Source organism: Indicator indicator, chromosome 5 (genome assembly GCF_027791375.1).
Source record: "Indicator indicator isolate 239-I01 chromosome 5, UM_Iind_1.1, whole genome shotgun sequence".
Classification (NCBI taxonomy): domain Eukaryota; kingdom Metazoa; phylum Chordata; class Aves; order Piciformes; family Indicatoridae; genus Indicator; species Indicator indicator.
The window spans coordinates 21624138-21646923 of NC_072014.1; the positions used below are offsets into that span (position 1 = coordinate 21624138).

Below are 22786 nucleotides of genomic sequence, written 5' to 3' on the forward strand. Positions count from 1 at the left end.
TATTGCCAGGAGCCAATACACTCTCAAAACCCTGGTTTAACTATCAAGCTAAACCAGAAAAGCCCTGAATATACTCTCTTACTAGAAAATTACTTTTGCTGTGCACAGAAACCATGGACTGTGCAACTCATTAGAAAAAACACAGGGTTTTTTAATGTCCTTTTTCCCCCTAAAGGCAACATTATCATCTGCAAGTTCAGACATCTTCCATATATTTAATTAATTTTGTATAGTTACCTGTTTCAATCCCTGAAACTGATTTGTACAGAAATGTTCAACACTACAAAATTTAACTGTTACACATCCAAGGTTTTAGCAAAGGTGCAAAATGAAATGCAAGTTAAAAACACCATCACCACCACTTCACAAAAATCTAAGACTGGGTGTGGTAAAAAGAATATATCATTACAGGACTACATTAAATGCTGCATGGATCTTTACTAACAGTGGTAGTCCTAATGAAACAGTGAAAATCAAGAAAGATTACTACTAGATCTATAATGTAGTTGCTCTAATTCCTTGGGGAAAAAAAAAATATATTTTCCTGATAAAAAATTCCTTCTCTCTAAAGTACATCTCTGTCTCTACCTCCACCTTGGATTTCTTTCCTAAAAGAAATGCCAGTGATACCCAAATCTCTCTTCAGACTTAACGACCTCAGTTTACTCCCCTCTCCTCATCATTTATAGGGACTTTGCATTATTTTAAAATTTGTTATACTGCCCTACCAGAATGGCTGCTAGGGCCTATTTGTTTAAAATACACTTTAAATAGTAGGGCAAGAAAGTTACAATAAATTAATAACCCCTATTAGAATTAAACTTTGTATCTATTACAACCCAATCTAAAAGGGGATTCCTTCCTTTTTACTTCCACTTACTGTGTTTGGTCAAGTCTACACATGGGAATTTACCTGTAGAGAAATTCCCACTGCTGCTACCACCAGTTCAGCTGGATTGTCAAGTAGCAAAAGCTGCTAACATCTTTTACAGCATCACATGCTTTAAGTCTGCTTTAATCAAGTCTAATTTACTTTGTTGTGACTTTTGAACTACCTATACAAGTTTCTTCTACATTACATACATAAATTAAACTAAAATAGAATTAGCAAGAGTAAGGATTTTTCAAGAGGTCATTTGTAAATCAAAGGCATGACATGTGTTCCTTTATATTGCCATTATTTCTGATATTAAAATGGAGACAATGCATGATACATAGAAGACTTAAGGTTTGTGGAATTTAGCTGTAAGCTCTCTCTCCCTTTAATATTCTGTTGCAGTTATATGTTTGAAAAACAGCCTTACCTCATCTGAAGAATCCCCTTGTCCTGATGCTGCCGTAGCACCTGCTAAACCTTTTGAAATAAAAAATTCAGAGATTCCTTTCATAAGTCTTATACCAAAAGAGAGTATTTTACTTAAGGAGTCACTATGAAATACACAGCAGTGGACTGAGAATTTGGACTAAGATTTCCAGGTATTAAAAAGTTAAGGATTTGCAGAACTTCAACATACTGAGCTAATCAAGATATATATATGCCCTTTCAGAAATGCCAAAAAATTCTGACCATCTTCAGTGATCAAAAAAAAATCCACAGCACTTTTGTAAAAATAGATGGCTTGACTTAGTTGCAATGACAAAATTCCACTATGAGCAATTTCATCTTGCCTACTCAAATTCCACTAATGCTATGACTGGAAAATCATGCTTAGTATAACTAACAACACAAAGCTAATACATTTAGCATTATTGATAGAATTAAAGTAAGTTCTGTCACCGTTCAATGGTACATTAAGTAACAGGTAATTCTTTAAGTTTCATTAAGATTTGTTTTCTTTTTAAAATAATAAAATACTTTATACAAAAGCCAGCAATAATCAAGTTTACCCTTAAAATATTTTTCTACACAAACCTTGAACTGCTAATGCGCTAGTTCCAGCTCCTTGTTCCTGCATACCACATGCAATTGTATCCTCAGGAAACGCCAGTCCAGAGCCTTTCAATGCAATGAGGTACTTTTCATGACTTTTCTTTGCACATGCATTCTCTCCAACACCTTGAATACATATGTAAAACAGCATCAAAGTACAATAGCAGCTACTTGGTTCACATACTTCTATAAAGGCAATCCACAAAATGGTCCTCAATGTTTTAATAAGCTGTTCATCTATGAGATGTAGGAGCTAAAAAGCCTTTTGAACTACTGCGTTTAAACCCAAAAGACCAGAAACCTTCTCAGATTTCCCTTCCAGGGACGTCTTCTTCTAAACTGTGTACTTAATGTCTATTTAACCAGCACTGCCACCATTAACACTACAATTAAAAAAGGATTTGTTTTGCTATTTTAGAACAGTTGGTTTTGGACAGAGATCTATGATTTCCAATGGGGAAAAAAAAAATCCAACAAAACCAAAAACCACACAGCGAAGAAACAACCAATGAAATTAACTAAAAACCCCCAATGCATTTGTTATGTAGGAGAAAAACAAACAAAGAAACAAAAAAAACCCCAAACTTTAGAGGCAGCTTTCCCAGCTGCTTCTCCTTTCAAACAAAGACTTGGAGATTGTCCATTCTTTAACTAGCTGCTGCCCAAGCCAGTAACAGCAACTTAAATCTAAAGTAATCACTATTTGTTCCATACCTATGCAAATTACTCAAAAAGACACCTTCAAACCCGAAGAAAATGAGATGGTGGTTTTGGATTAATAGTGACTGCCAAACATTTTCAGATGCATTGTGATTTTGTACAGGATGGAATATATAACTGGGGGTGGAGGTGTTTAAAGAAAAAAAAAGAAAAACCAAACAACAAAACAAAACAAAACCCCACACAAAAAAAAAAACCAGAGAAAACAAAACCCAAAAAGTACAGGACAGACAATGGCCTTTAGCCATTCAGGTCTCCTCCAGAACCTTTTTAAGAGCAAGTCCCAAAATTAGTTACACATATTCCACTTTGAATAAGCTTGATATGCCTTATATGGAAGTACTAAGTCACTATGTGCATTTCACTTTAAAGAGAATGTATTTATTATAAAAATTCTTTTGAAATGATGTGCCCACATATAGTTATCTGGAACACATAAAATAAGAGGTTCTCTCTTAGAAGTCTTAATAACAAATGTTGCTAATCTCCCCTTTCCATAAACAACAAAAAAGTATCCTTTAAAACACATTTTTCTATGTTTTGAGGAGTCAAATAAAACCATGCATAAACTGAAGTAATAAACAAAATATATGCCCTTAAATTCTTCATAATTTTAAAATTTAATTATTACAAATAACACAAACATACCAGAGCTAAGATCTTTGTAGAACTGTTGGCTAGTCAAAACCTGGGTAAGAACTGATCGCATTGCTCCTCCCATTTTGGTCAAATCTTCTAGAAAGGAAACATGAGGTTCCAAAACCTGGAGGATTTTGTGAAGGTCCTTCTCTGATGGCAGATCAAGAGCTGAAAACCACATAAGAACTTTTGATGTAAACTTAATTCGGCTAAAAACTTCACAAAGCAAACCAGCTATGAACTACCATAAAAGAAATTCATTTATATATTCATAATGCTCTAAAATTCACATCCACAAGTTTCAAATTAATCCTAATTTCATTTTCTGGATAGCTCAAAGTGCTAGGCAACCCTTAAAACATATTTACAAAGCTCTTCAGCAGGGAACAAAATCAAATTGCCAAGCCAGGCAGCAATTTGGTTAGGAAAAAATGCACAAAATTCAACAACAAACTATAGATAGCATATATATTCATATATAAATGACTTTCACAGGCTACAGAGCAAGAGCTAGCAGCATGGTAACATATGCTAGATACAAGCAAATTTAAAACATACCAGGCTCATTATACCCCTCTCTTAAGTGCTGAATAAGACTAAAGATGAACTGTGGAAGAACTAATTCTGACATCATCAACAAGTCTTTTGGGACACATGGAACATTTGAATTTGACTTAATCCGGTGTCTCTTACAAAACCTATAAAACAGATGAGAAACATGTTAGCCAAACACAGCACAGCAGTTACTAACATATATTTCAAAAAAACATTACTTTTTCCATTTTTTCTGAGAGTATGTACTTTACATTAAAGGTACTGCAGAAATGGTATTCTGAAATTCCAACTACTATGTTCAAATCATTTTATTTCCGAGCTCAGCAAATTGCACAGTTGTCCATTTTTTTCCCCTTCTCAAACATTCCAGTTTCTTCCCATACCTGTTAGAACCATCTTCCACTGAACACTAAGAACACTGAATTTTTCTTTATCACGACAAACCTCCCTATTTCTAAACCAGTTTCTCTCCTTTCCATAAAGGAGTCAGAGGCTAGCCTGATTCAGACAATGACTTTTTGAATGACATTAAGAAAATCAAATTCCAAAAGCTTAAGTGTTTGCAGGAACAGCATTTATTTCAAATATATAGCAACCAGGATCATCAAACTTATCAAAGGATGATAGCAACACCCTTAAATGTTGCGTCAATTGTTCTCTTTAAAAACAAAATAAAACGTTTCTTCTTTGGAGAATTCCTGTATGGTATTAGCTGAGGCTTGGCTAATGCACAATGACCTGAGTCTAAGCCAAACCCCATTAGAGCAGACAGAATGATTTCCCACTGACTTAACATGAGCCTGACTCAAGAGTCATTGAATACATTTTTGCTCCAAATCTATTTTTAGAAAGGGCATTTATCAACATCGAAGAGTTATTTAGTAGTGTCAAAAACAGGATAACAAGAACAGTCTAAAAACACATCACACAAGATTAAACTTCACTGGAAATATTCACTACATTTTATCAGTAATTTTTTCAACATAAAGATTCAAAAATAGATTCAGCTTTGAATATGAACATTGTTTTCAAAATTTATTCATGTCTTCACTATATTGGCTATACCATATTCTCCAGAAGCCGCCTGCTGCTTTCTATGCCATATGTTCTCCTTCTTTGAGGACCATTAAAGTATTATCATCTTCAACAAAAGGAGAAAATAAAAGAAAGCTCAAGTACCCAAATGTAGGAGAGGGAAAAAAAGAAAAAAAAGAGGATAAAAGTCCATCAATTAAGATGGCAGCTTCACAAGACTAGCTAGCATCTTCACAAAACTAAAGACTAAGAGCTTCTACTTTGGTCTTACGTATTAGAGATAATATTTTGTATTAAGAAAAGGTAAACAAATTCAGTACTAGCCAGATGATCTGCAGCTTGTGCACACAGACTACGCTTCCCTGGAGGAGGGGAAAAGTGACTGACTGTTCAGTGGTAACTGACAATTTCCTGTTAATTAACACACACAGATGATCTTCAGTTTTGTCATCCACTTCTGCAAGTGACATTCACAGAAGTTGTGAAAAAGTGAATGATTTTTCATTTTTGTCATTCAGTTTTGTTTCATCCACATACAGAAACCTGAACTGCTGTAACTAACAAATCTGCCTCAATCAGTGTTGCAGTATAGGACCTCATTTACTATATTAAAGTTACTTGGTTTCCCTTTCACCACTAAACTTACAAGAAAAGTTCAAAAGTAAACATGACTTAAAAGACACATAAGGAAATAATTATTATGCAGTAGTTTTAAAATCTTCTACTGGTGCCTTCCACAAATTTTGCATTCAGTCAAAAGACAGTTTCACCAGTTATGATCACCAGCTAAGGAAGCCACAGTTAACAAAATTCACACATAAAGGCATTTTGAATCCCAGCTTCCAAGTACAAGGCTTCCCTCCACAGGAAATAAAAAAACCTCCATTCCCCAAGAAGCACACCACTCATGAATCAGTCTATGTATTAATTATCCCAAATTTAACATGCTGTAACTGACAGTTATGAATCATGTCTTCTCTGGAGATTCACATGAAAAGCATTATTAGCTTACACTGTGTGCTATTACAATATTAATACAGGTTCTGGAAAAATCAAAGAACGCAAATTCAATTCACTGTAAGGAAACAGACTTCCACTGTCACATGGAAAAATGACAGCAGCTCCAAACAGGCAACAATTTCTACATATCAGGCTCTAAACTTTAAAGCAAGAATGCCAGTATCATTTTGCAAATGAAACATTTTCTCTGTGTATGGTTCAAAGGCTGTGGTATTATTGTTCAAAATCAATATACTATTGATTTTGTTCCTAACCCACAGCTAGACACATGCATCCGGTAAGGATCCCAGAATATGTCCTTACTGACATGACTTGTCACTGGACAAGCTGTTGGCCATACTAGCAATCAAGTTGAACTGGGTCAGTCCCACCACAATTCTGTCTTCAGCCTTCTTATTTGTTCCAGCACCAGCACTCAATTGACCCTATGTTAAACCATCTCAAAAGCTAAGCTAGCAAAAGTTATTTACTTTTAAAAATAATGGAATAATTTAATTTCATTGTGCAAGCTTAAATACACCAACACTCATAGCCATGCCTCCTTGGAAATCACACTGAAATCCCCAAATTATCCTGCTATCAACCCTTTTCTTGTTCACCTGACATAGAGAAGAAAAAACCAAAAACCCAACAATGCATGAGGATGCTGTCCTGGCTACCCAGCACATCAGGTACTAGGCTTGCTGTGAAGCCAATTCCTTCACTTCAGAACAGAATTTTTAAACTTTTCCAGTTATTACAGCAGCTGATAAACACCTGCAGTACTGGCCAGATCATACCTTTACAGCTTTTGAACATTTGCTCATCCTTCCTTCCACTACATACGTCAAGTTTCTGGAATGCTGCTGAAACCTGTAGAAAGTTCGTGGATAAACCAAGGCACTATTTTTACCCTTACTTTTCTCTCGCTATTTTGTCCCCTGCCTCTCCATGTATAAAGGTAATTTGTTTTAAACTAAATCAAAAAGCCATTAAAAGAAGGTATCCCATTTTCATAAGTATTAAGAACAATACAGTACTATTAGTACCTGACTCTGACAGAAGTTTTCAGGGAGAAGAACCTGGGAACTCTCTAAGAAAGCTGCAAGCTACAGAGGATTGTAGAGGCAAAACTGAAAACTTGCATTTCTGATATTAGGTACTCCAACAAGATGCAAAGCCAGCTAGAAAGATGCCAATCTAACCTTTCTAACCAGGAAAGCTTCAAAGTAGAGATACTAGCGTCAATAGTAGAAGACAACAAAACATGAAAGAAAACAATTTAAGAAAACAATTAAAAAAAAAAAAAAAAAATCAAACACACCTTAAAAGGACATTTTTCCAGGGTCTAAGCCTCCATGACAAAACTGTTTGGCCACATTCGGAAGCTAAAAATCACAGATTGGTTTTTTAGAAACTATTCTAGTCCTTGCAGAAGAGCAGGAAGCAGGGGAGTGAGTCACCAGCTCCCCAGTTCAAAGAAAAAGCACACGAAAGCTATGCAGAAGAACAAACATTCTATTATTCTCTGTTAGTCCTGTTTAGTAGATAAAACTACCATGAGTTTCATTAGTATACAAGTACCCACTACCAAGCAGAAACAGTGGATTTGGCAGCTTAGATTTTAAGACCTTAGAAAACCAGTGTAAATGAGAAGGAACAGACTTCTGAGTAGAGCCAAAGCTGAGCCTGTGCTTGAACGGACCAACAAAGTTGTTGAATTTTAGAATTTTCATAGACTAGAGTGATTCAGAAGAGTAACACAACCTTCTGCTGCAAAAATACTGTCTTTGTAAAAAGAGTGGGTGCTCTGGGACATAATTACTGCACTGTAATTGCATCTAAGTACAGCTTACCTTTACCTAGTTTGATCAAAAAGCCACAATTCACACACAATATATTTGTGCAATAACAGCCAGCTAGCTAACTTACAAACAAAACAGCGATTTTCTTTGGTGCATCTTTTTCATATATCATAGCAATTGCAAAGAAAAGCCCTTGCAAGTTAAAAGGTATCAGTTAAACTGTTAATGGAAATATTATTAACATTATCTTAATTCACCCATTTGTATGTGTAGAAATAAGTGTCTAACCATTTTATCCAACAGGAACTGAAGCCTTTTCAGTTGTGAAAGGAACAGTCCTCCTTAAATGAGCATTGTTTCCTTGTACAGAAGAAGGCAAGCATACCCTTCAAACCTAACTTTTTAAATGTTGAACTTCATGAAAATCCCTTTTTAAAGTTCAAAATAAAAATATTTACATTCAAAATTCTTTAGCAGCATGAAGCCCAAATGTGTTTTTTGGTTTTGTTTTATTTTTTCTGTTGGGCGTTTTTGTTGGTGGTGTTTTTTGGTAGTATTTTTGTTTGTTTGAATTTGTTATTTTAAATAAGGACATGAAGATGCAACATATATTCTAGTTCTTTATGCTTAATTTCAGAATTTTTAGGATCTGCTTTTGCAGTTCTTAGCCTTACATAAGATTCACAAAACAGAATTCCCAGCTGACTTAAAAAGTAGGTCTGACAGACAAGCAGATCAGCAAACAGAACATCTGGTCCTGAGCCTTCATCAGAGCCATCTTTGCTTGGGTGTCACTCTTTCCAAACCCTGAGTTCATACACAGTCTCCTTGCCCAGCTGCTTTCAGAGTCACATGAATTATCTACCGTAAAGCACATGGACAGTACATCTTTTACTTAAATAATAAAAAATAATCATCCAAAACAGAGTAAACAAAAATATTGTTCTGAGAAGAAGATTTAAATAGGTCAAACACACAGCATGTAGTATTTTAGCCCAAATACTTCATCTGACAAAGTTCTAAGCAATTGTATAGTTACAGGCAACTGTAAAAACAATTTTCATTTGTTCAGGATTTGAGTATTATGTACAGATGTCAATAAAAATTAGCAGCTTGTGCTGAAGATACCACTTTGGTCAAGCCTCCAGCAGACAAGATTTATATACACTGTAATTTGCACTTTTATTGGAAAAGTGTCCATGAGTTTTGATCCAGAGCTATTATCTCTGCAGGCACTATATAGAAATGGAGAGATGTGTCCTGATGACAGCATCAGAGATAATTATTCAGTCCTTGTTATTGTAACACCCAGACTGCTATCTCTATTACTTCAATGTAAAGGCTCCTATTATTTTTCAAAGATGACTACCCAAATCCTTCACAGAGAAGGGCACCTAGCATACTATTATTTAAGATCACCTGCAGTTGTCAGATACTATTCTAGGATATAAAAAAAAAAAAAAAGTAAAAATCCTGATATTCTGCAAGAGATAAGGAAGAATGGCCTGAACTCTGACTCAACATATGCTGTCATTTAGAAAGATCTAAGAGACAAAAGCTCTAAAAGAATGTGTTCCCCAAACATACACCCAAACATGTTTTACTCCATTGCCAACACATCAACAGCTCCATGTAGATTATATATGTACCAGCCAAATTAACAGTCCACCATGACATAGTAAACTTAGAATCCTGGACAGCTCATGGTTTCACAAAAAGGGTAGAGAGCTTTAAAAGTTTGTAGGATCAAAGCAATGGAGCTGGGTAGGCCAAATCTAAACAAGCTTGTTCCACAGACCTCCAAAACATATACCAAAGTATATTACAAAGTGATAGAGGTGTCATACAATAAATAAACCTATTTCAGACAAGGCAAGATACACCACAGTTGTATCTCGTGAGCTTAGTCTTCAGAGTACTGTTCTGTTCTTCAAACCAAACAGGCCCTATCAGAAAAAGCTCTGAGGTAGATTTATCATTTATTTTAATTTATTGTCCAGTGACTAACAGCAAGAGTTCAGGCTTCTAAATGTTTAAAGTCATGTATATTGATCCATTTGAGCATCCTATTTAGGCATTTGAAATAACTGCATGTTATTCCTGAGGCATGTATATCATGGTGTCTAGTCAGGTGACAATTCTAACAAAATTATCACTTGGCTGGTAACCATTTGGAAGACATTGCACCAACTGATTTAGAGGGTGATGCAACTCTAAATAGAAACATTCTTAGAAGAAATCAAGGCAGGCAAGTTTGTGAGCCGACCATATGCCATGATTGACTTAATCTCCAGCGACCTGAAATTTTTTTTGCTTTCTGAGCATAAGACCTAACAACAAGCTCTGCTAAAACTACTGAATGTTATGGTGGAATCCTAAGAGGCAATAAAATATACTGAACTTTACATCTGGGGATGGAGGAAAAGGGTGCAGGGAACCAATTAATTACTGTGGCTCTTTGAAATGTTGTGATCAATGTGAATTCCAGAATGAATTCCTGTACCTTGTATGTGTAAGATCATGTAGTGAAGTTTTTGTTCTGAAGAGTCATACCCACCAAAAATACACAACCATGGGTTTATTCAGATCCTCATGTCCAGGTAACAGGCAGTACAGCCCAAGGTACTGAGTCACTTTAGCCAGAAGTTCTTAGTAGCCTAGAAGACTTCAAAAGCAAAGAAGCTGCACAGAGTTGATAGAGATCCTATAGAACAGCATTTGTACCAGCTCTGGTACAAGGTACAATCCTGAATACAAGTACATCTTTACATAGCTTCCTAATGCTCAGAGGCTGAACTCCTCGATAATATGTAGCCTGTTGAATTACCCATCTGTTTCAGCAACATCTTGAAGAAAGGTCCAAAACAGCACCTTTCCCTCCTTCATGTTTCATTACCAAACCTAGCCTAGACCTTGGAGAACTGAAACCTTTTTGTCTACCGTTAAATAATACAAGTGGTAGAGTTATAGTGGCAGGAATAACCTTGAAGCAGCAGCATGCTGTATGTAAACTAAACATACTGATTTGCTGTTGCAAGACATTGCATCAAGTAACTATATAATCTACTTAATGCCAGTAAAATAATTACCTGTATGTCCCAGAACTCAGCTGCAGGCAGACCTGACTTTTCTGAAGTGGATCACTGCTGCTACAACTCAAGATGATAAAAGAAACCTTGTCTGATAAACACAGAATACATCCAAAAATAATAATAATAGCTTTCTCAACACCAACCTTGCTTTTTTGTCACTCTGCTAACATTTTCTCAAGTCTAGAATAGGGAAAAGGTCCTTTACTCTTACTTAGCAACATAAAGTAAAATACATATATTCTTCCATAGCTCCTAAACAGCATGGCAAGGCTAATTCTGTGAAATGAGTTCCTGTAAGGAAGTGTCTCTGAAAAGGGATAAAATAAGGAATAGTCAGAAAAAGAGAATTTTCTAGCCTTCTCATAAAGGATCTCAGTAGACCTAACAGATACATCTATCCCCAGGAGAGACATAATGGGAGGGGGGGAAAAGAGATGCAGTGTGTAGCTCAGACAGGAACTCCATGAAACCTGCACTGATACAGACTCTAAGACAGAGCTAAATAGAGAGATAAACACAGATAGAGACAGGACTGCAGAAAGCCTAGAGGTAGGTACCTGAAGGTGTTTTTCAATATATGGCATACTGCACCAGTTACCCTTCTTATAACTGTAAGGTTTTTTACTTCACACATGCCTACCAATAAAGAAATGGCCCACTGTTGCAAGTGAAAATTGAAAATGTCTTAGATCCTTTGATATCAGTCACAAGAAAAGGCAATGCTATAATGTCAGTGGAGCCATTGACTGTTGTAACTACCATCAAATGCACAGCAAGAATCAATGCAAAAGCCTGTTAAATGAAATTCTTAGCCTGGCTTTTTGTCTTTCAGGATATGCAATCCTTGATGGAGATATTATTCTCTTTGTACTGTAATGCAGCACTAAAACTTCTGCTTCCCACATGATTAATTTAACAAGTAAGTCAACACACAGTCAGGCATATTCAGAAACAGGACACAGGGGAATGAAATAACTGAAGTATAGAGACTAGTGTATCATGTAATTGCCTACAGACTTAAAGGGGAATTCAGAACAAAACAGTCACAGAAACAAGACAGTACTCACCAGTAACAAATCATTGACTAGTTATACTCTTACTGTAACAAAAAAAAAAATACTCCAGTCTGAATTTCCCCCTTGCATGGGTTTTTTTCCTCAGATGACCTCACCTGCTGAATTACAAGCATATGTCTACTGAGAATGCTTTAGAACTGAAAATTTTGCCTTCTTCAAAACATTATTATCTCTGATGAAGTTGTGAAATTTAATCTGCCCATGGATAGACACCATACGGGAGAGCACTATAAACCATTTTCACCTACTGACATATCACTGGATCTTAAAGTCTGTTAAACCTTGTCACAGATTGAACTTTTAATACTTTGACTCAAGTCTAAGTCACATTCTAGTAGATCAGACCAACTGCAATTTACTTGTATGAAAAGTGCATGGGAACCCAAAGGTTCAGGAGTGTGACGATCTGATGAGAATTCCACAAAATATGTAAAGCAAATAGGCATTCATCTATTATGCTGTATTTCAGCTTCCTCATATAAAGACATCAGAAATTTAAAAAATAGCATTGAGTTATCTCTAAAAAAAAAAACCAAACCTCTAAAAAGTTAATTAGCAATAAAAGATTAACACACACATCCTTATATCTCAGACCAAAGCACCTCTAGATTTACAACCACCCTAATGAAAATAAGACTTTCCAGATGGTAAGACGGAGAGATTTCCTTTACAGCAGATCAGTTAACTGAGTTAAGACTTAAATCAAAAGTATTTTTGGAGATGCATCAAATCGAAACACTCTGAATGTGAAGACCAGATAAAAAGAACCACCAGAAACAATATACTGTTACTATAATATTCATACACAGTATCTATACAAAATTGTGTCTGAGCAGGCAGATGGTAAATAAAGTTCATAAGTAGACTCCACGTTTGATTCCCTTGCTATTAATAGAAGACTAGGCTGTGGTAGCCAAGGTTATATCAGGCTAGACACACTCCAGTTTTCTGAACCTACCATGAAGGCCTCGTAACTTCAACATGTAACACGTTACCTTTGTAATTGTGCAGCTGATTTGTACACACAAAGTTAAGTCAGTTTGTCTAAAAAACGGTTCAGTGAAGCAATTCGTGCCATCAGGCAAACCTGTGTGTGCATGTTTGCACACAGTAATGCTCTACATAGATTTAAACTTCACTTACTTTGTCTTGCACGGGAAACAGTTTCTAGTTCACTTAATTGCACTGGCTTAACATCAGTTCTTTAGGTAAGCAGAAACAACCTTACGTAGAATGCAGGCACTGCATATACTACTATATATTGTCCTTTTGTTTGCCCAGGACTGTAAAATCTGCTCAACTCAGGAGCATTGTTTCTAACAGATACTGTGGAATTCCTTATCTATAAGAATCAAAACTCCTCAAGGGACCTACCTCACACCCAAGACAATTTAATCTCAAACTTCCCTATTAAGAATAATAAGTAGGGTAAATATAACAAAGAAATGAGAATATTCTTACTCTCCCAGGGTTTGCATCTGGTCACAGTGCAAATTTAACAGCTTTTTAAAGTTCTTCTTTATTAAACTAGCTTTCTTAAAACAAACAAACACACACACCTTAAAATAGGAAAAAAAAATGTGAAAGCTATAAACTCTGAGACGAGAGCAACATCAGAACCCTTTAGTATGTACCTGAAGATCAATTTGCCTGTTCTCTGTTAAAATCCTACCACTAGGAGGAGCCCTAAATCTATCCCACGCTGAGGAAAACAAAATAACCAGGCGTTGAACAAGACCTAATAATCACTTCAAGGAGTAGCCCCTTTAAGCCACAAAGTACCAGTGAAAACAAAAGAAGGAAAGACATTCTTCCATTGGAGAGAGTCTACTTCCATGAAAAAATCCTACCAAAAAAGAAAAATAAAGAAATGATAAAGGCAGACAGTATGAGAAACAGAAGGGGGAAAAACTCGAGAAACAAAGAATGAAGACACCTCAAGGCCCAGAGCAGAACAGCAATTAGAGACACAAAGAGTCAGAGCCAGGGCAGCAACCCTCAAGCCACACAAAAAAGCAGAATCTGTGAAATTTCTAAGCTCTCTGGTGAATGAACAGAACACAGGGACCTCCAAAAACACATCCAGTTGTGAAATTCGAAGTTTACTGCCTAGGCATCACCCCCACCCAATATCTAGTTAACCGATCTTTCCTTTTACTGTTGAGTACAAAAGAAACAAAGCAGAGTATAATGAGGTAGCACATTACTTTTCTTCTTGTCTTGCCTCCAAAAGGCCTGCACGCTTAGATAATATGAAGGATGTCTGACTTCCACAGAACCCTGTCCTGATGTACTCATCCAACAGCTATGCAATTCCTTGATTTAAAGGTGAGAATAGCAAAACCAAAAGGCAAGATAAACCACAGACTGAGAAAAGACATAAAAATGGCTCCTTCTTAACCAGTCTGTTCACTCTGGCATATTTGCTCCTATGAAGGGTAAATGTATTTCGACACATGTAATAGTTAGCTGTGCAAAGTCAAGGAAGCTGACAGGCACTGGCTTCCATGCTTTTCGCCTTAACAACTTCCCTGAAGCCAAGCACTCTGTACAAGGGCAACGAGATTTGCATAAAGCGTCCTAAAAGGAGGCACACGCATATCAACAAAGGGAGCCGCTTCGTAGGACCCCCACGGAGGGCTGGCGGCCGGGAAGGCGGGGCTGACCCCCGTGTCTGACCGGCCCGGGTGCCCTTTCCACAGAGCCTTGACCGTCCCGCAATCAAGGAGGGCGGGAGGAGATCCAGACGGAAGCAGGTGGAACACTTACTCCCCTCCCCAGGCGCGGAAGGAGGCCCCGGGCAGACACCAAGCTCCGGACACACCTCTGAACCCCGCGGGGTCCGCCCCCACTGGCAGGTGCCCGCCCTCCCCGCCGAGGCCGCCCGGCGCTCACCCGGCCTCCCGCATGACGTTGCTATCGCCGCAGTCGCAGGCGCCCCCCGCCTGGCTCCGGAACATGTTGTAGTCGTGCCCGGCGTGCTCGCCCTGGTGGAAGCACTCGGCGCAAAGGCTCATGCAGGGCGAGATCCCGCACGTCCGGCACCGGTAGGCCACGAAGTTGGCCGTCCATACCAGGCCGCACAGCGTGGCCGGGTCGTAGGCCCGTACAGCCTGCACGAAGTTGTCCCATGGCTCCCCGCCCGACAGCAGGCAGCGGCACCACTCCAGCGCCTCGGCGGCCGCCGCCTCGCCGCCACCGCCCGGGCCCGCCGTTGGGGCCAACACCCGCTCCAGTAGCGCCCGCAGCTCGCCCGCCGCCTCCACCGCGTCGCTCTCGCTGGCCAACGCCGTCTTCAGTCGCGCCGCCGTTGACCACTTATCCCGGCCGCTGGCGCCGGCCCCCGCCATGATGGGAAACTGAGGAGCCGTTACGGCTGCGCCGGCCTCCCGGCTCTGGGGCTCCCCCCGCCGCCCTCTCTCCGCTCCCAGCGGTGCCTCCCTCTCGCGATAGCCACGGAACCGGCGCCCTCCCCGCCACCGCCCGCTCCCTCCTCCTGACACTGCCTTTCTCCTCCCCTGACATTACCCCTCCTCTTCCTCTGCCTTGCCCGGCGCCCCGCGCCGCCCCGTCAGCGCGCAGGTGCGCGGCCCGCGCCGCGTCTCCGGGAAATGCTGCTCGCCCCCACCCGCCTGAAACTTCTGTGATGACTGGACACCGCAGGCACGGGGCTGCTTGCAACCTGCCATCGCACGGCCGACTGCCTTTCACCTGGAGGGGCCGCTCGGGGACGCCGACCGCCAAAACGGTAGCGGACTCTTATTTGTTATCGACCCGCTCCCCGAGTGAAGCGGCTGTCGTGAGGACCCCCGCAGCCACCGCTGTGTCCGGGCCGCGGGGCTCCCGCCGGCGGCCTCAGGGCAGGGGTACAGTTGCGGACGCGGACTCTACACAGCCACACAGCTGCGCTGTCGATCCCATGAGCAGCGTCGAGGGAGGTTGCAGAGCCTCACGCCTCGGGTTAACGGAACGCATCTGCACGCTCGTCCTAGGATGGAATCGTGTTTGGATGCGTGTTACCGTAATTTACATACTGACGTACAATTCTAAAGCTCGACAGATTTTCAGCTGTATAATGGACAAACCAACCTATCTCTAAATGGGAGTAACCTTGTATCTGACAGAACAACACCCCAGGCAGACACCCCAGTGCTGGCTTTGCTACCATATTCCCTATGGCCGTCCATTCTGGTGACTTGTGTTGTGGTTCCTTAAGAGCAGGAACTACCGGGCACACAATGCAGCACCTCACCCTCCATTTACTTTTCTTGCAACCGCCATCCCTTCCTATCGAAAAGGCTTCCTTGACTTCTAACAGCACCCAACAGCTTGACCACTGCGAACACACGGGAGGGACAAACGTAGACCGACCCTTCACAAACAGCTGACAATAGTATCACGATGGCTGTAATAAGCCGTATCGTGTCTATAATACATAATAGTCAAAACTAAGAATTGCTAATTTATTAAAGAACGGGCCGAGTTCAGCCGCGTTTTGCTCCTGCTGCCTCCGCGGTGTAACGCCAGCCAGACGGCAGAGGCGGAGCGCACTTCTCTGTTGCGCAGTCGGCGCGGCGGAAGTGCGCAGCGACTCAGTTCGGCCCATCAGCTCGGCCCGCCGGGGCTGCAGTGGTGAAGGAGGCGTCAGCTGGTGCGGGTGGGTCTGCGACTTCGCGGCCAGGAGAAGGTTCTGTCGGGTTGGTGAAGGTCCCTGCTTCTCTTAGGGCCGGACGCCTCACTCGGCGGCGAGCGGGACTTGGCTGTAGAAGGGGAGCCGAGGCCTGGAGCCCCAGCCAGAGGCGGGCGCGAGGCCTTATCGGCGCCCGGCCTGGGGTGGGAGCGGGTCACCGGCGATGAGGTGAGGAAAGGAACTGCCGCCGTCCGTGAACGACCTCGTGTTAGCCGACGCTGCGCTTGTCTCCCGTTACCGGTACGCCGGTAGATGGGTCCGTGAAAACGGCTGTGTGAAAACACCTGGGAGATGCTGAGAAGTACAGTGGGCTTTAAAATGTTAAATAATTTAAAATCAGTTATATTATTGTAACGGATTACACATTGTTTTCCTTAGATAAAACTATAAACATGAAGAAATTAAAACTTAAAGAACTGGAAAGCTGTCTTCAACAACTTGATACTTTTGAAAGTCCAAAACTACTCCTTGAACAGTATCCAACAAGACCTCATATCGCAGGTAGAGGCTACCCAGAGCAGTGGTGTCTTACTGGTTCTTCATCAGCCCTTTATTTAAAAAAACTATATATTAAAAGTGGTTCAGAAATTGTATCCAGCAGAAATGTAATATTTTTTAACGTTTTGTTAACTTCTTTTCATTAGAAGTATGCTGTTAATGTACAATCCAGAAGTCAAGTAAATTGATTTAAAAGATAACATTGCAAAACATCTTGACCTGTAAATGAGAAATCTGAAACAGACTTATTTCATGACACACAAAAAATAGACGTATATATATGGAAACTCACCCATACCTTAATTGTTTGGTCATTTGTTGTTTTTTTTTCCGATATTTTATGTCCTATTTTGTACCAAAACAAAGGCATGCTTTTTCCACAAACAATACTCGTAGCTATATGTGCAATCTCTTCGCCAAAGATCAGAGTTCTGAAACTTGTCAAAATGTTTTTGACTTGTTTTCACATACAATGAAAAAGAGAATTACAGGCAGTGAGAACATCAGCTTCAGAGTTTTCTGAAAGCAGAAGTAACTTTTCTTAATTCAGATGCATATTTCATATTATTGACCTGTGTTGTTCTTTCTCCCCCCCCAGCATGTATGCTTTATACAATTCACAATACTTTTGATGATATTGAAAACAAAACAATTGCAGATTTAGGATGTGGTTGTGGCATACTCAGCATTGGAAGCGCAATATTAGGAGCTGGGTAAGTATATGATACCAAGTTGTAGACTTTTCTTCTGTAGAAGAGCAGAAAATAAGATGAGAACATAGTAGCGCTGAACTAAATCGATTTTAGATATTTGGTGCATAATGAGGCTATTTAATATGTTTAGTCAGCCAATAACCATTCAGTCTTCACTCCTAAGACCAGCCCTCAGGAACCTCAGTCTCTAGAAGCAAGGGAGCAGAACTGGAAAGATGTGGACATTCTGCTGGTCAGTCAGGACAGGGTTAGAGATCTCTTATACCATCTCAAGACACACAAATCCATGGGCTCTGATGGGATGCATCCATGAGTGCTGAGAGAGCTGGCTGATACTGTTGCTGAACCTCGCTCTGTCATCTTTGAAAAGTCCTGGAGAACAGGAGAGGTGCCTGACAACTGGAAGAAAGCAAATGTCACTCCAGTCTTCAAAAAAAGCAAGAAGGAGGACCCAGGCAACTACAGGCCAGTCAGCCCCACCTCCATCCCTGAAAAGATGATGGAGCAGCTCATCCTGGAGGTCATCTCTAACCACATGGAAGACAAGAAGGTTGTCAGGAGTAGTCAACATGGCTTTACCAAGGGGAGGTCCTGTCTAACTAATCTGATAGTCTTCTATGAAGTTATGACCAAGTGGGCAGATGAGGGAAGAGCAGTGGATGTCATACATCTTGACTTCAGTAAAGCTTTTGATACTGTCTCCCATAACATCCTCATAGAAAAGCTCAGGAGATGTGGCATAGGTGGCTGGTCACTGAGGTGGATTGATTGATGCTCCACAACAGAGTTCAGAGGGTCATCATCAGTGGCACAGAGTTAACTTGGAGATCTGTGGCAAGTGGTGTCCCTCAGGGATCGGTACTGGGTCCAGTTTTGTTCAATACCTTTATCAACGACCTAGATGAGAGGATTGAGAGTACCCTCAGCAAGTTTGCTGATGATACAAAACTGGGAGGGTTGGCTCACACCCCATCAGGCTGTGCAGCCATCCAACGTGACCTGGACAGGCTGGAGAGCTGGGTAGAGGCAAACCTCATGAAGCTTAATAAGGACAAGTGCAGGGTCCTACATCTGGGAAGAAATAACAACAGGCACCAGTACAGGTTAGGGTCTGCCCTGCTGGAAAGCAGTTCCACAGAGAAAGACCTTGGAGTGCTGGTGGACAGCAAGATCTCCATGGAACAATGTTCTCTTGTGGCCAAAAGAGCCAATGGGATCCTGGGATGCATCAAGAAAGGTGTGTCCAGCAGGTCTAGGGAAGTTCCACTCTGCCCTGGTGAGACCACACCTGCAATACCGTGTCCAGTTTTGGGCTCCCCAGTTCAAGAAAGAGAGAACTGCTGGAGAGAATCCCAGCAGAGAGCCAGGAGGATGATTAGGGGACTTGAGCATCTCCTCTATGAAGAGAGACTGAGATCCCTGGGGCTATTTAATCTTGAGAAGACTAAGAGGGAATCTCATCAATGTGTATAAATATCTGAGGGGTGGGTGTCAAGTGGAGGGGGCCAGGCTCTTTTTGGTGGTTCACTGTGGTAAGACAAGGAACAATGGGTTCAACCTTGAAGATTTCACCGCAATATGAGGAGAAACTTCTTTACAGTGAGAGTGACAGAGCATTGGAACAGGCTGCCCAGGGGGGTTGTGGAGTCTCCTCTAGAGACTTTCAAAACCCACCTGGATGTGTTTCTGTGTGGACTATCCTAAGTGATCCTGCTCTGGCAGGGGGGTTGGACCTGATGATCTCTTAAGGTCCCTTCCAACCTCTGATACTGTGGTAACTATGAAATAACAGAAGGGATCAACAGTTGCCATGAATCTGGAAGTTGCAGTGTTTCCTTTCTCCTGAAACATTCCATGAATAAAGGAAACCCCCTTCGCAAACTTTAAAAGGATATTTGGAGAAGGGCAACAGAGCTACCTGCGTTTTTATCAGCTCTGAATTTATAAGGTATGTTTGTGTATTTCCTAGATAAAACAAGTTACATACACAGATACAATTTAAACCTTTACTATGGAATTTAAATACCATTTTATTTTGAAGGAGACTAATACATGGCACTTTTTTTTTTTTAATATAGATTGTGTGTGGGATTTGACATAGATGCAGATGCACTGGAAGTATTTAATAACAATGTTGAAGACTTTGAGCTCACAAATATCAACATGGTTCAGTGTGATGTGTGTTCTTTATCTGACAGCATGTCAGAGACTTTTGACACAGTTATTATGAACCCTCCCTTTGGTACCAAGCACAATAAAGGTTGGTAATTCTGAAAGTCAGAAATTGCTAGGAATGAAATAGCAATGGAAACACGTTTAATGAAACATCTCCCTTCTGTACTGTAATTACCTGCCAGTATCCTATCAGTTACCATTACTGGAATCCATTTCCTAAGTACAAATTAACAACTTCAGCATTGTAACTAACACTTGCTGGGTTTGAAATAAATGACACTAGCTATTTCTTATCATCTTTCTTTTTTGCTAAAAGCAGTTGTGTAACTTGTAGAAATACTTTCTGTACCTTAATGTATTCAGTGCTGTTTCTCAAATAGCTATTATTCTAGAAAAACTGAAGCATGAAGCAGAACTTTACATTCTCTAGTGTAAGCTTGCATTTCTGTTATTCTTTTAGGGATGGATATGATATTTCTGAAAACTGCATTACAAATGGCAAAAACAGCTGTATATTCCCTTCACAAGACTTCAACACGTCAGGCAAGTCTTTCCTTTTAGTAGGGTCAGCATGAATCAGGTAATGACATAGCATTTAATCACAGAATCATTGAGGCTGGAAAAGACCTCTGAGATCGAGTCCAGCCTATGACCTAACGCATGACATCAGCTAAACCATGCCACCAAGTGCCACATGCAGTCATTTCTTACAGACCTCCAGTGATGGTGACTCCACCACCTCCCTAGGCAGTCCAGTCTAGTGCTTATTAATGATGTTGTCTATAGCTTCATGATTTATTTGTATCTCTATGGGGTATGAAACTTGTTTTAGGTAAATACTAATGGTGTCAAGTAACTACTCTCACTTGCATTAAGATAAATACATGCTCTAATGGTTCAGCTTGAAAAAGAAACATCTATGTATATGTTTATGATAGTAGAGAACAAACTTTGAAATTTACCAGGATCTACTTAATATTGTAGCACATTCAGAAGAAAGCAGATGAATGGGAAGTGAAGATGGAAGTCATAGCAGGTAAGATTGATTTGTAGTTAAAAAATCCCCCACATTCTGCGGGGGGCTAACACCTGGAACACTACTAGCCAGTCTTAACACCGAGGTAGACTTGAGTATGATGTAACACTGAAAGTAACGTTTTTTTAAGCAGCCACCCTTCTTCCCCTTTTTAATACCTTACTAGCAGGCTAGAATACAAGCAGACAGTTGATAAAGCTCTGAGAAATACATATTCTGTGTAGAATTTGTATTTTTGTCTCAAGCAGGAGTTACCTACCTTCCTCCTTCAAAAGGACTAGGAAGGTTGCTGAATAACAAAAACGAACTGCAGGCCACTTCTCACACAAAAAAGCATCCTGTCCTTATAGTCATGTAATTAGTTTTCTGACAGTTCTAGTATCTTCCGTCTACCAGCTGATAAGTATCACCAGCTGCATGTTGTATAGTCATACAGCTGGACACATGGAAGATGCAGAAGTACGTTAAACACAACTGCATTTTTGCCATCCACTTACTGTCTGATGTGATCAGCTTAACTGTTCAGTCATAATATAGTCCAGAGGCCAAAACAAGTATCTAGTCCGAGGGCAACAGTGGTAAGCAATGAAAGAAATAGAAGAGCATGAGTGTAGGCTGCAAGTAAATTAACTAAGAAGCACTGTTATGTAACTAGTGTTCTTTGTATAATTCACAGAACTTAAATATGACCTACCAGCATCATACAAGTTCCATAAGAGGAAATCAGTAAGTATGAAAAAATGCTCTATCTTATACTAGGTAGGAAATAAATTCCACTTAATAAAATTTAAATTTTAGGGCCATATGTAACTGCATGAGGAATGCTCACAGCACTTGAGAGAAGTTCATTACAATGACATCAAGTTCCATTGCTGTTATGTTTTGTATTTGAACGGGGAAAAGAAACATCTTAATGCAAGTCAAAGCTATGAACAGATTAAAGCCAGCACTGCAACTACATGTGAAAGAGCCAAGGGTAGTCTCCTTAACTCAAGTTTTAATTGTTATTTGCTTGACCCTATCTGCATCTGGAACTTGGAGCATGTTAAGTAACAAAGGCCAGAATAACAAGAATTTTACAGCTGTAGGATTATTTCAGTGTTCTGTGCTCTGTACTGCTAATATCTACAGTCAGGGAAATCCCTCACAGAACTATCCAAGAGGGAAGCAGGAGGAAGCTGTGCATTTGATTTCAACAAGGGAGGATGTGAAGATGTAGTCAAGATGCTGGAGTATGGAACTTCAGCCAACAGGCAAGTTCCTAGGTGCTGAATGCTGGCCAGAGAACACGTATCCTTGTTACGTAGAGGAAGTAGAGAGTCTTGGAGTAGACCAAGCAAAAATGTCAAGATTGTTAAAATATGTTGAGTAGCAAAGAAGTTTTATTTAGCTGTACCTGTTCTCTTGGTGACTTGAATGATGCAGGTGTGTCCTTTGGTTTTGCTGCTTCAGAGTCACAGCTTTATACTACATTAACATCCAGGCTCAGTAGTAAGCAGTTTTAAGTTCTGTATTTATTGGGAGCTGCTATTTAATGTAACCGTAAGATTCCAAAGTTTTACATTTTAAAGAGATGGCAGAGAAGTTGAGAGAATCTGACAGTGGAAACCAAACTATAAATATAAAAAAGTTTTCCAAGGGGGCATGTTAAGAATAAGCATGCTTTAAAAAAGAAAAACAGCTGTAACTCAAAATGAAACTTTCCTTTCATTGTAGGTTGACATTGAAGTGGATTTCATTAGATTTTCTGCCAAGAAACTCCTGAACTGAGGCATGTCTTTAAAACCTATTGAAAATGGAACAATAAACCCACTTCTTTTATT

General features: G+C 40.1%; 2 protein-coding genes across 4 annotated transcripts in view; one reads left to right on the forward strand and one right to left on the reverse strand.

Moving 5' to 3' along the window:
* UBR3 (ubiquitin protein ligase E3 component n-recognin 3) overlaps positions 1 to 15201 on the reverse strand; it is a 97959-nt gene extending 82758 nt beyond the window's left edge. The window contains exons 1-5 of the mRNA XM_054381473.1: positions 14747 to 15201; positions 3848 to 3987; positions 3299 to 3457; positions 1913 to 2056; positions 1305 to 1354 (exon numbers count right to left, since the gene is read on the reverse strand). Coding sequence (XP_054237448.1) covers positions 1305 to 1354; positions 1913 to 2056; positions 3299 to 3457; positions 3848 to 3987; positions 14747 to 15201 — 948 coding nt within the window. The remainder of the gene's footprint in view (positions 1 to 1304; positions 1355 to 1912; positions 2057 to 3298; positions 3458 to 3847; positions 3988 to 14746) is intronic.
* A 1247-nt stretch (positions 15202 to 16448) lies between these two features.
* On the forward strand, positions 16449 to 22739 carry METTL5 (methyltransferase 5, N6-adenosine). Of its 3 annotated transcripts, none has more exons than XM_054381454.1 (8): positions 16449 to 16781; positions 16920 to 17042; positions 17638 to 17752; positions 19831 to 20012; positions 20388 to 20470; positions 20912 to 20963; positions 21640 to 21689; positions 22114 to 22441. In XM_054381454.1, exons 2-8 carry the CDS (start codon positions 16934 to 16936, stop codon positions 22180 to 22182), a joined length of 660 nt encoding a protein of 219 aa, XP_054237429.1. In that variant the 5' UTR covers positions 16449 to 16781; positions 16920 to 16933; the 3' UTR covers positions 22183 to 22441. The 3 variants fall into 3 exon arrangements, with proteins under 3 accessions (XP_054237429.1, XP_054237430.1, XP_054237431.1); XM_054381455.1 differs by having other exon boundaries at positions 16449 to 16709; XM_054381456.1 differs by lacking the exon at positions 22114 to 22441 and adding an exon at positions 22680 to 22739 and having other exon boundaries at positions 16449 to 17042.
* Positions 22740 to 22786: the final 47 nt, after the last annotated feature.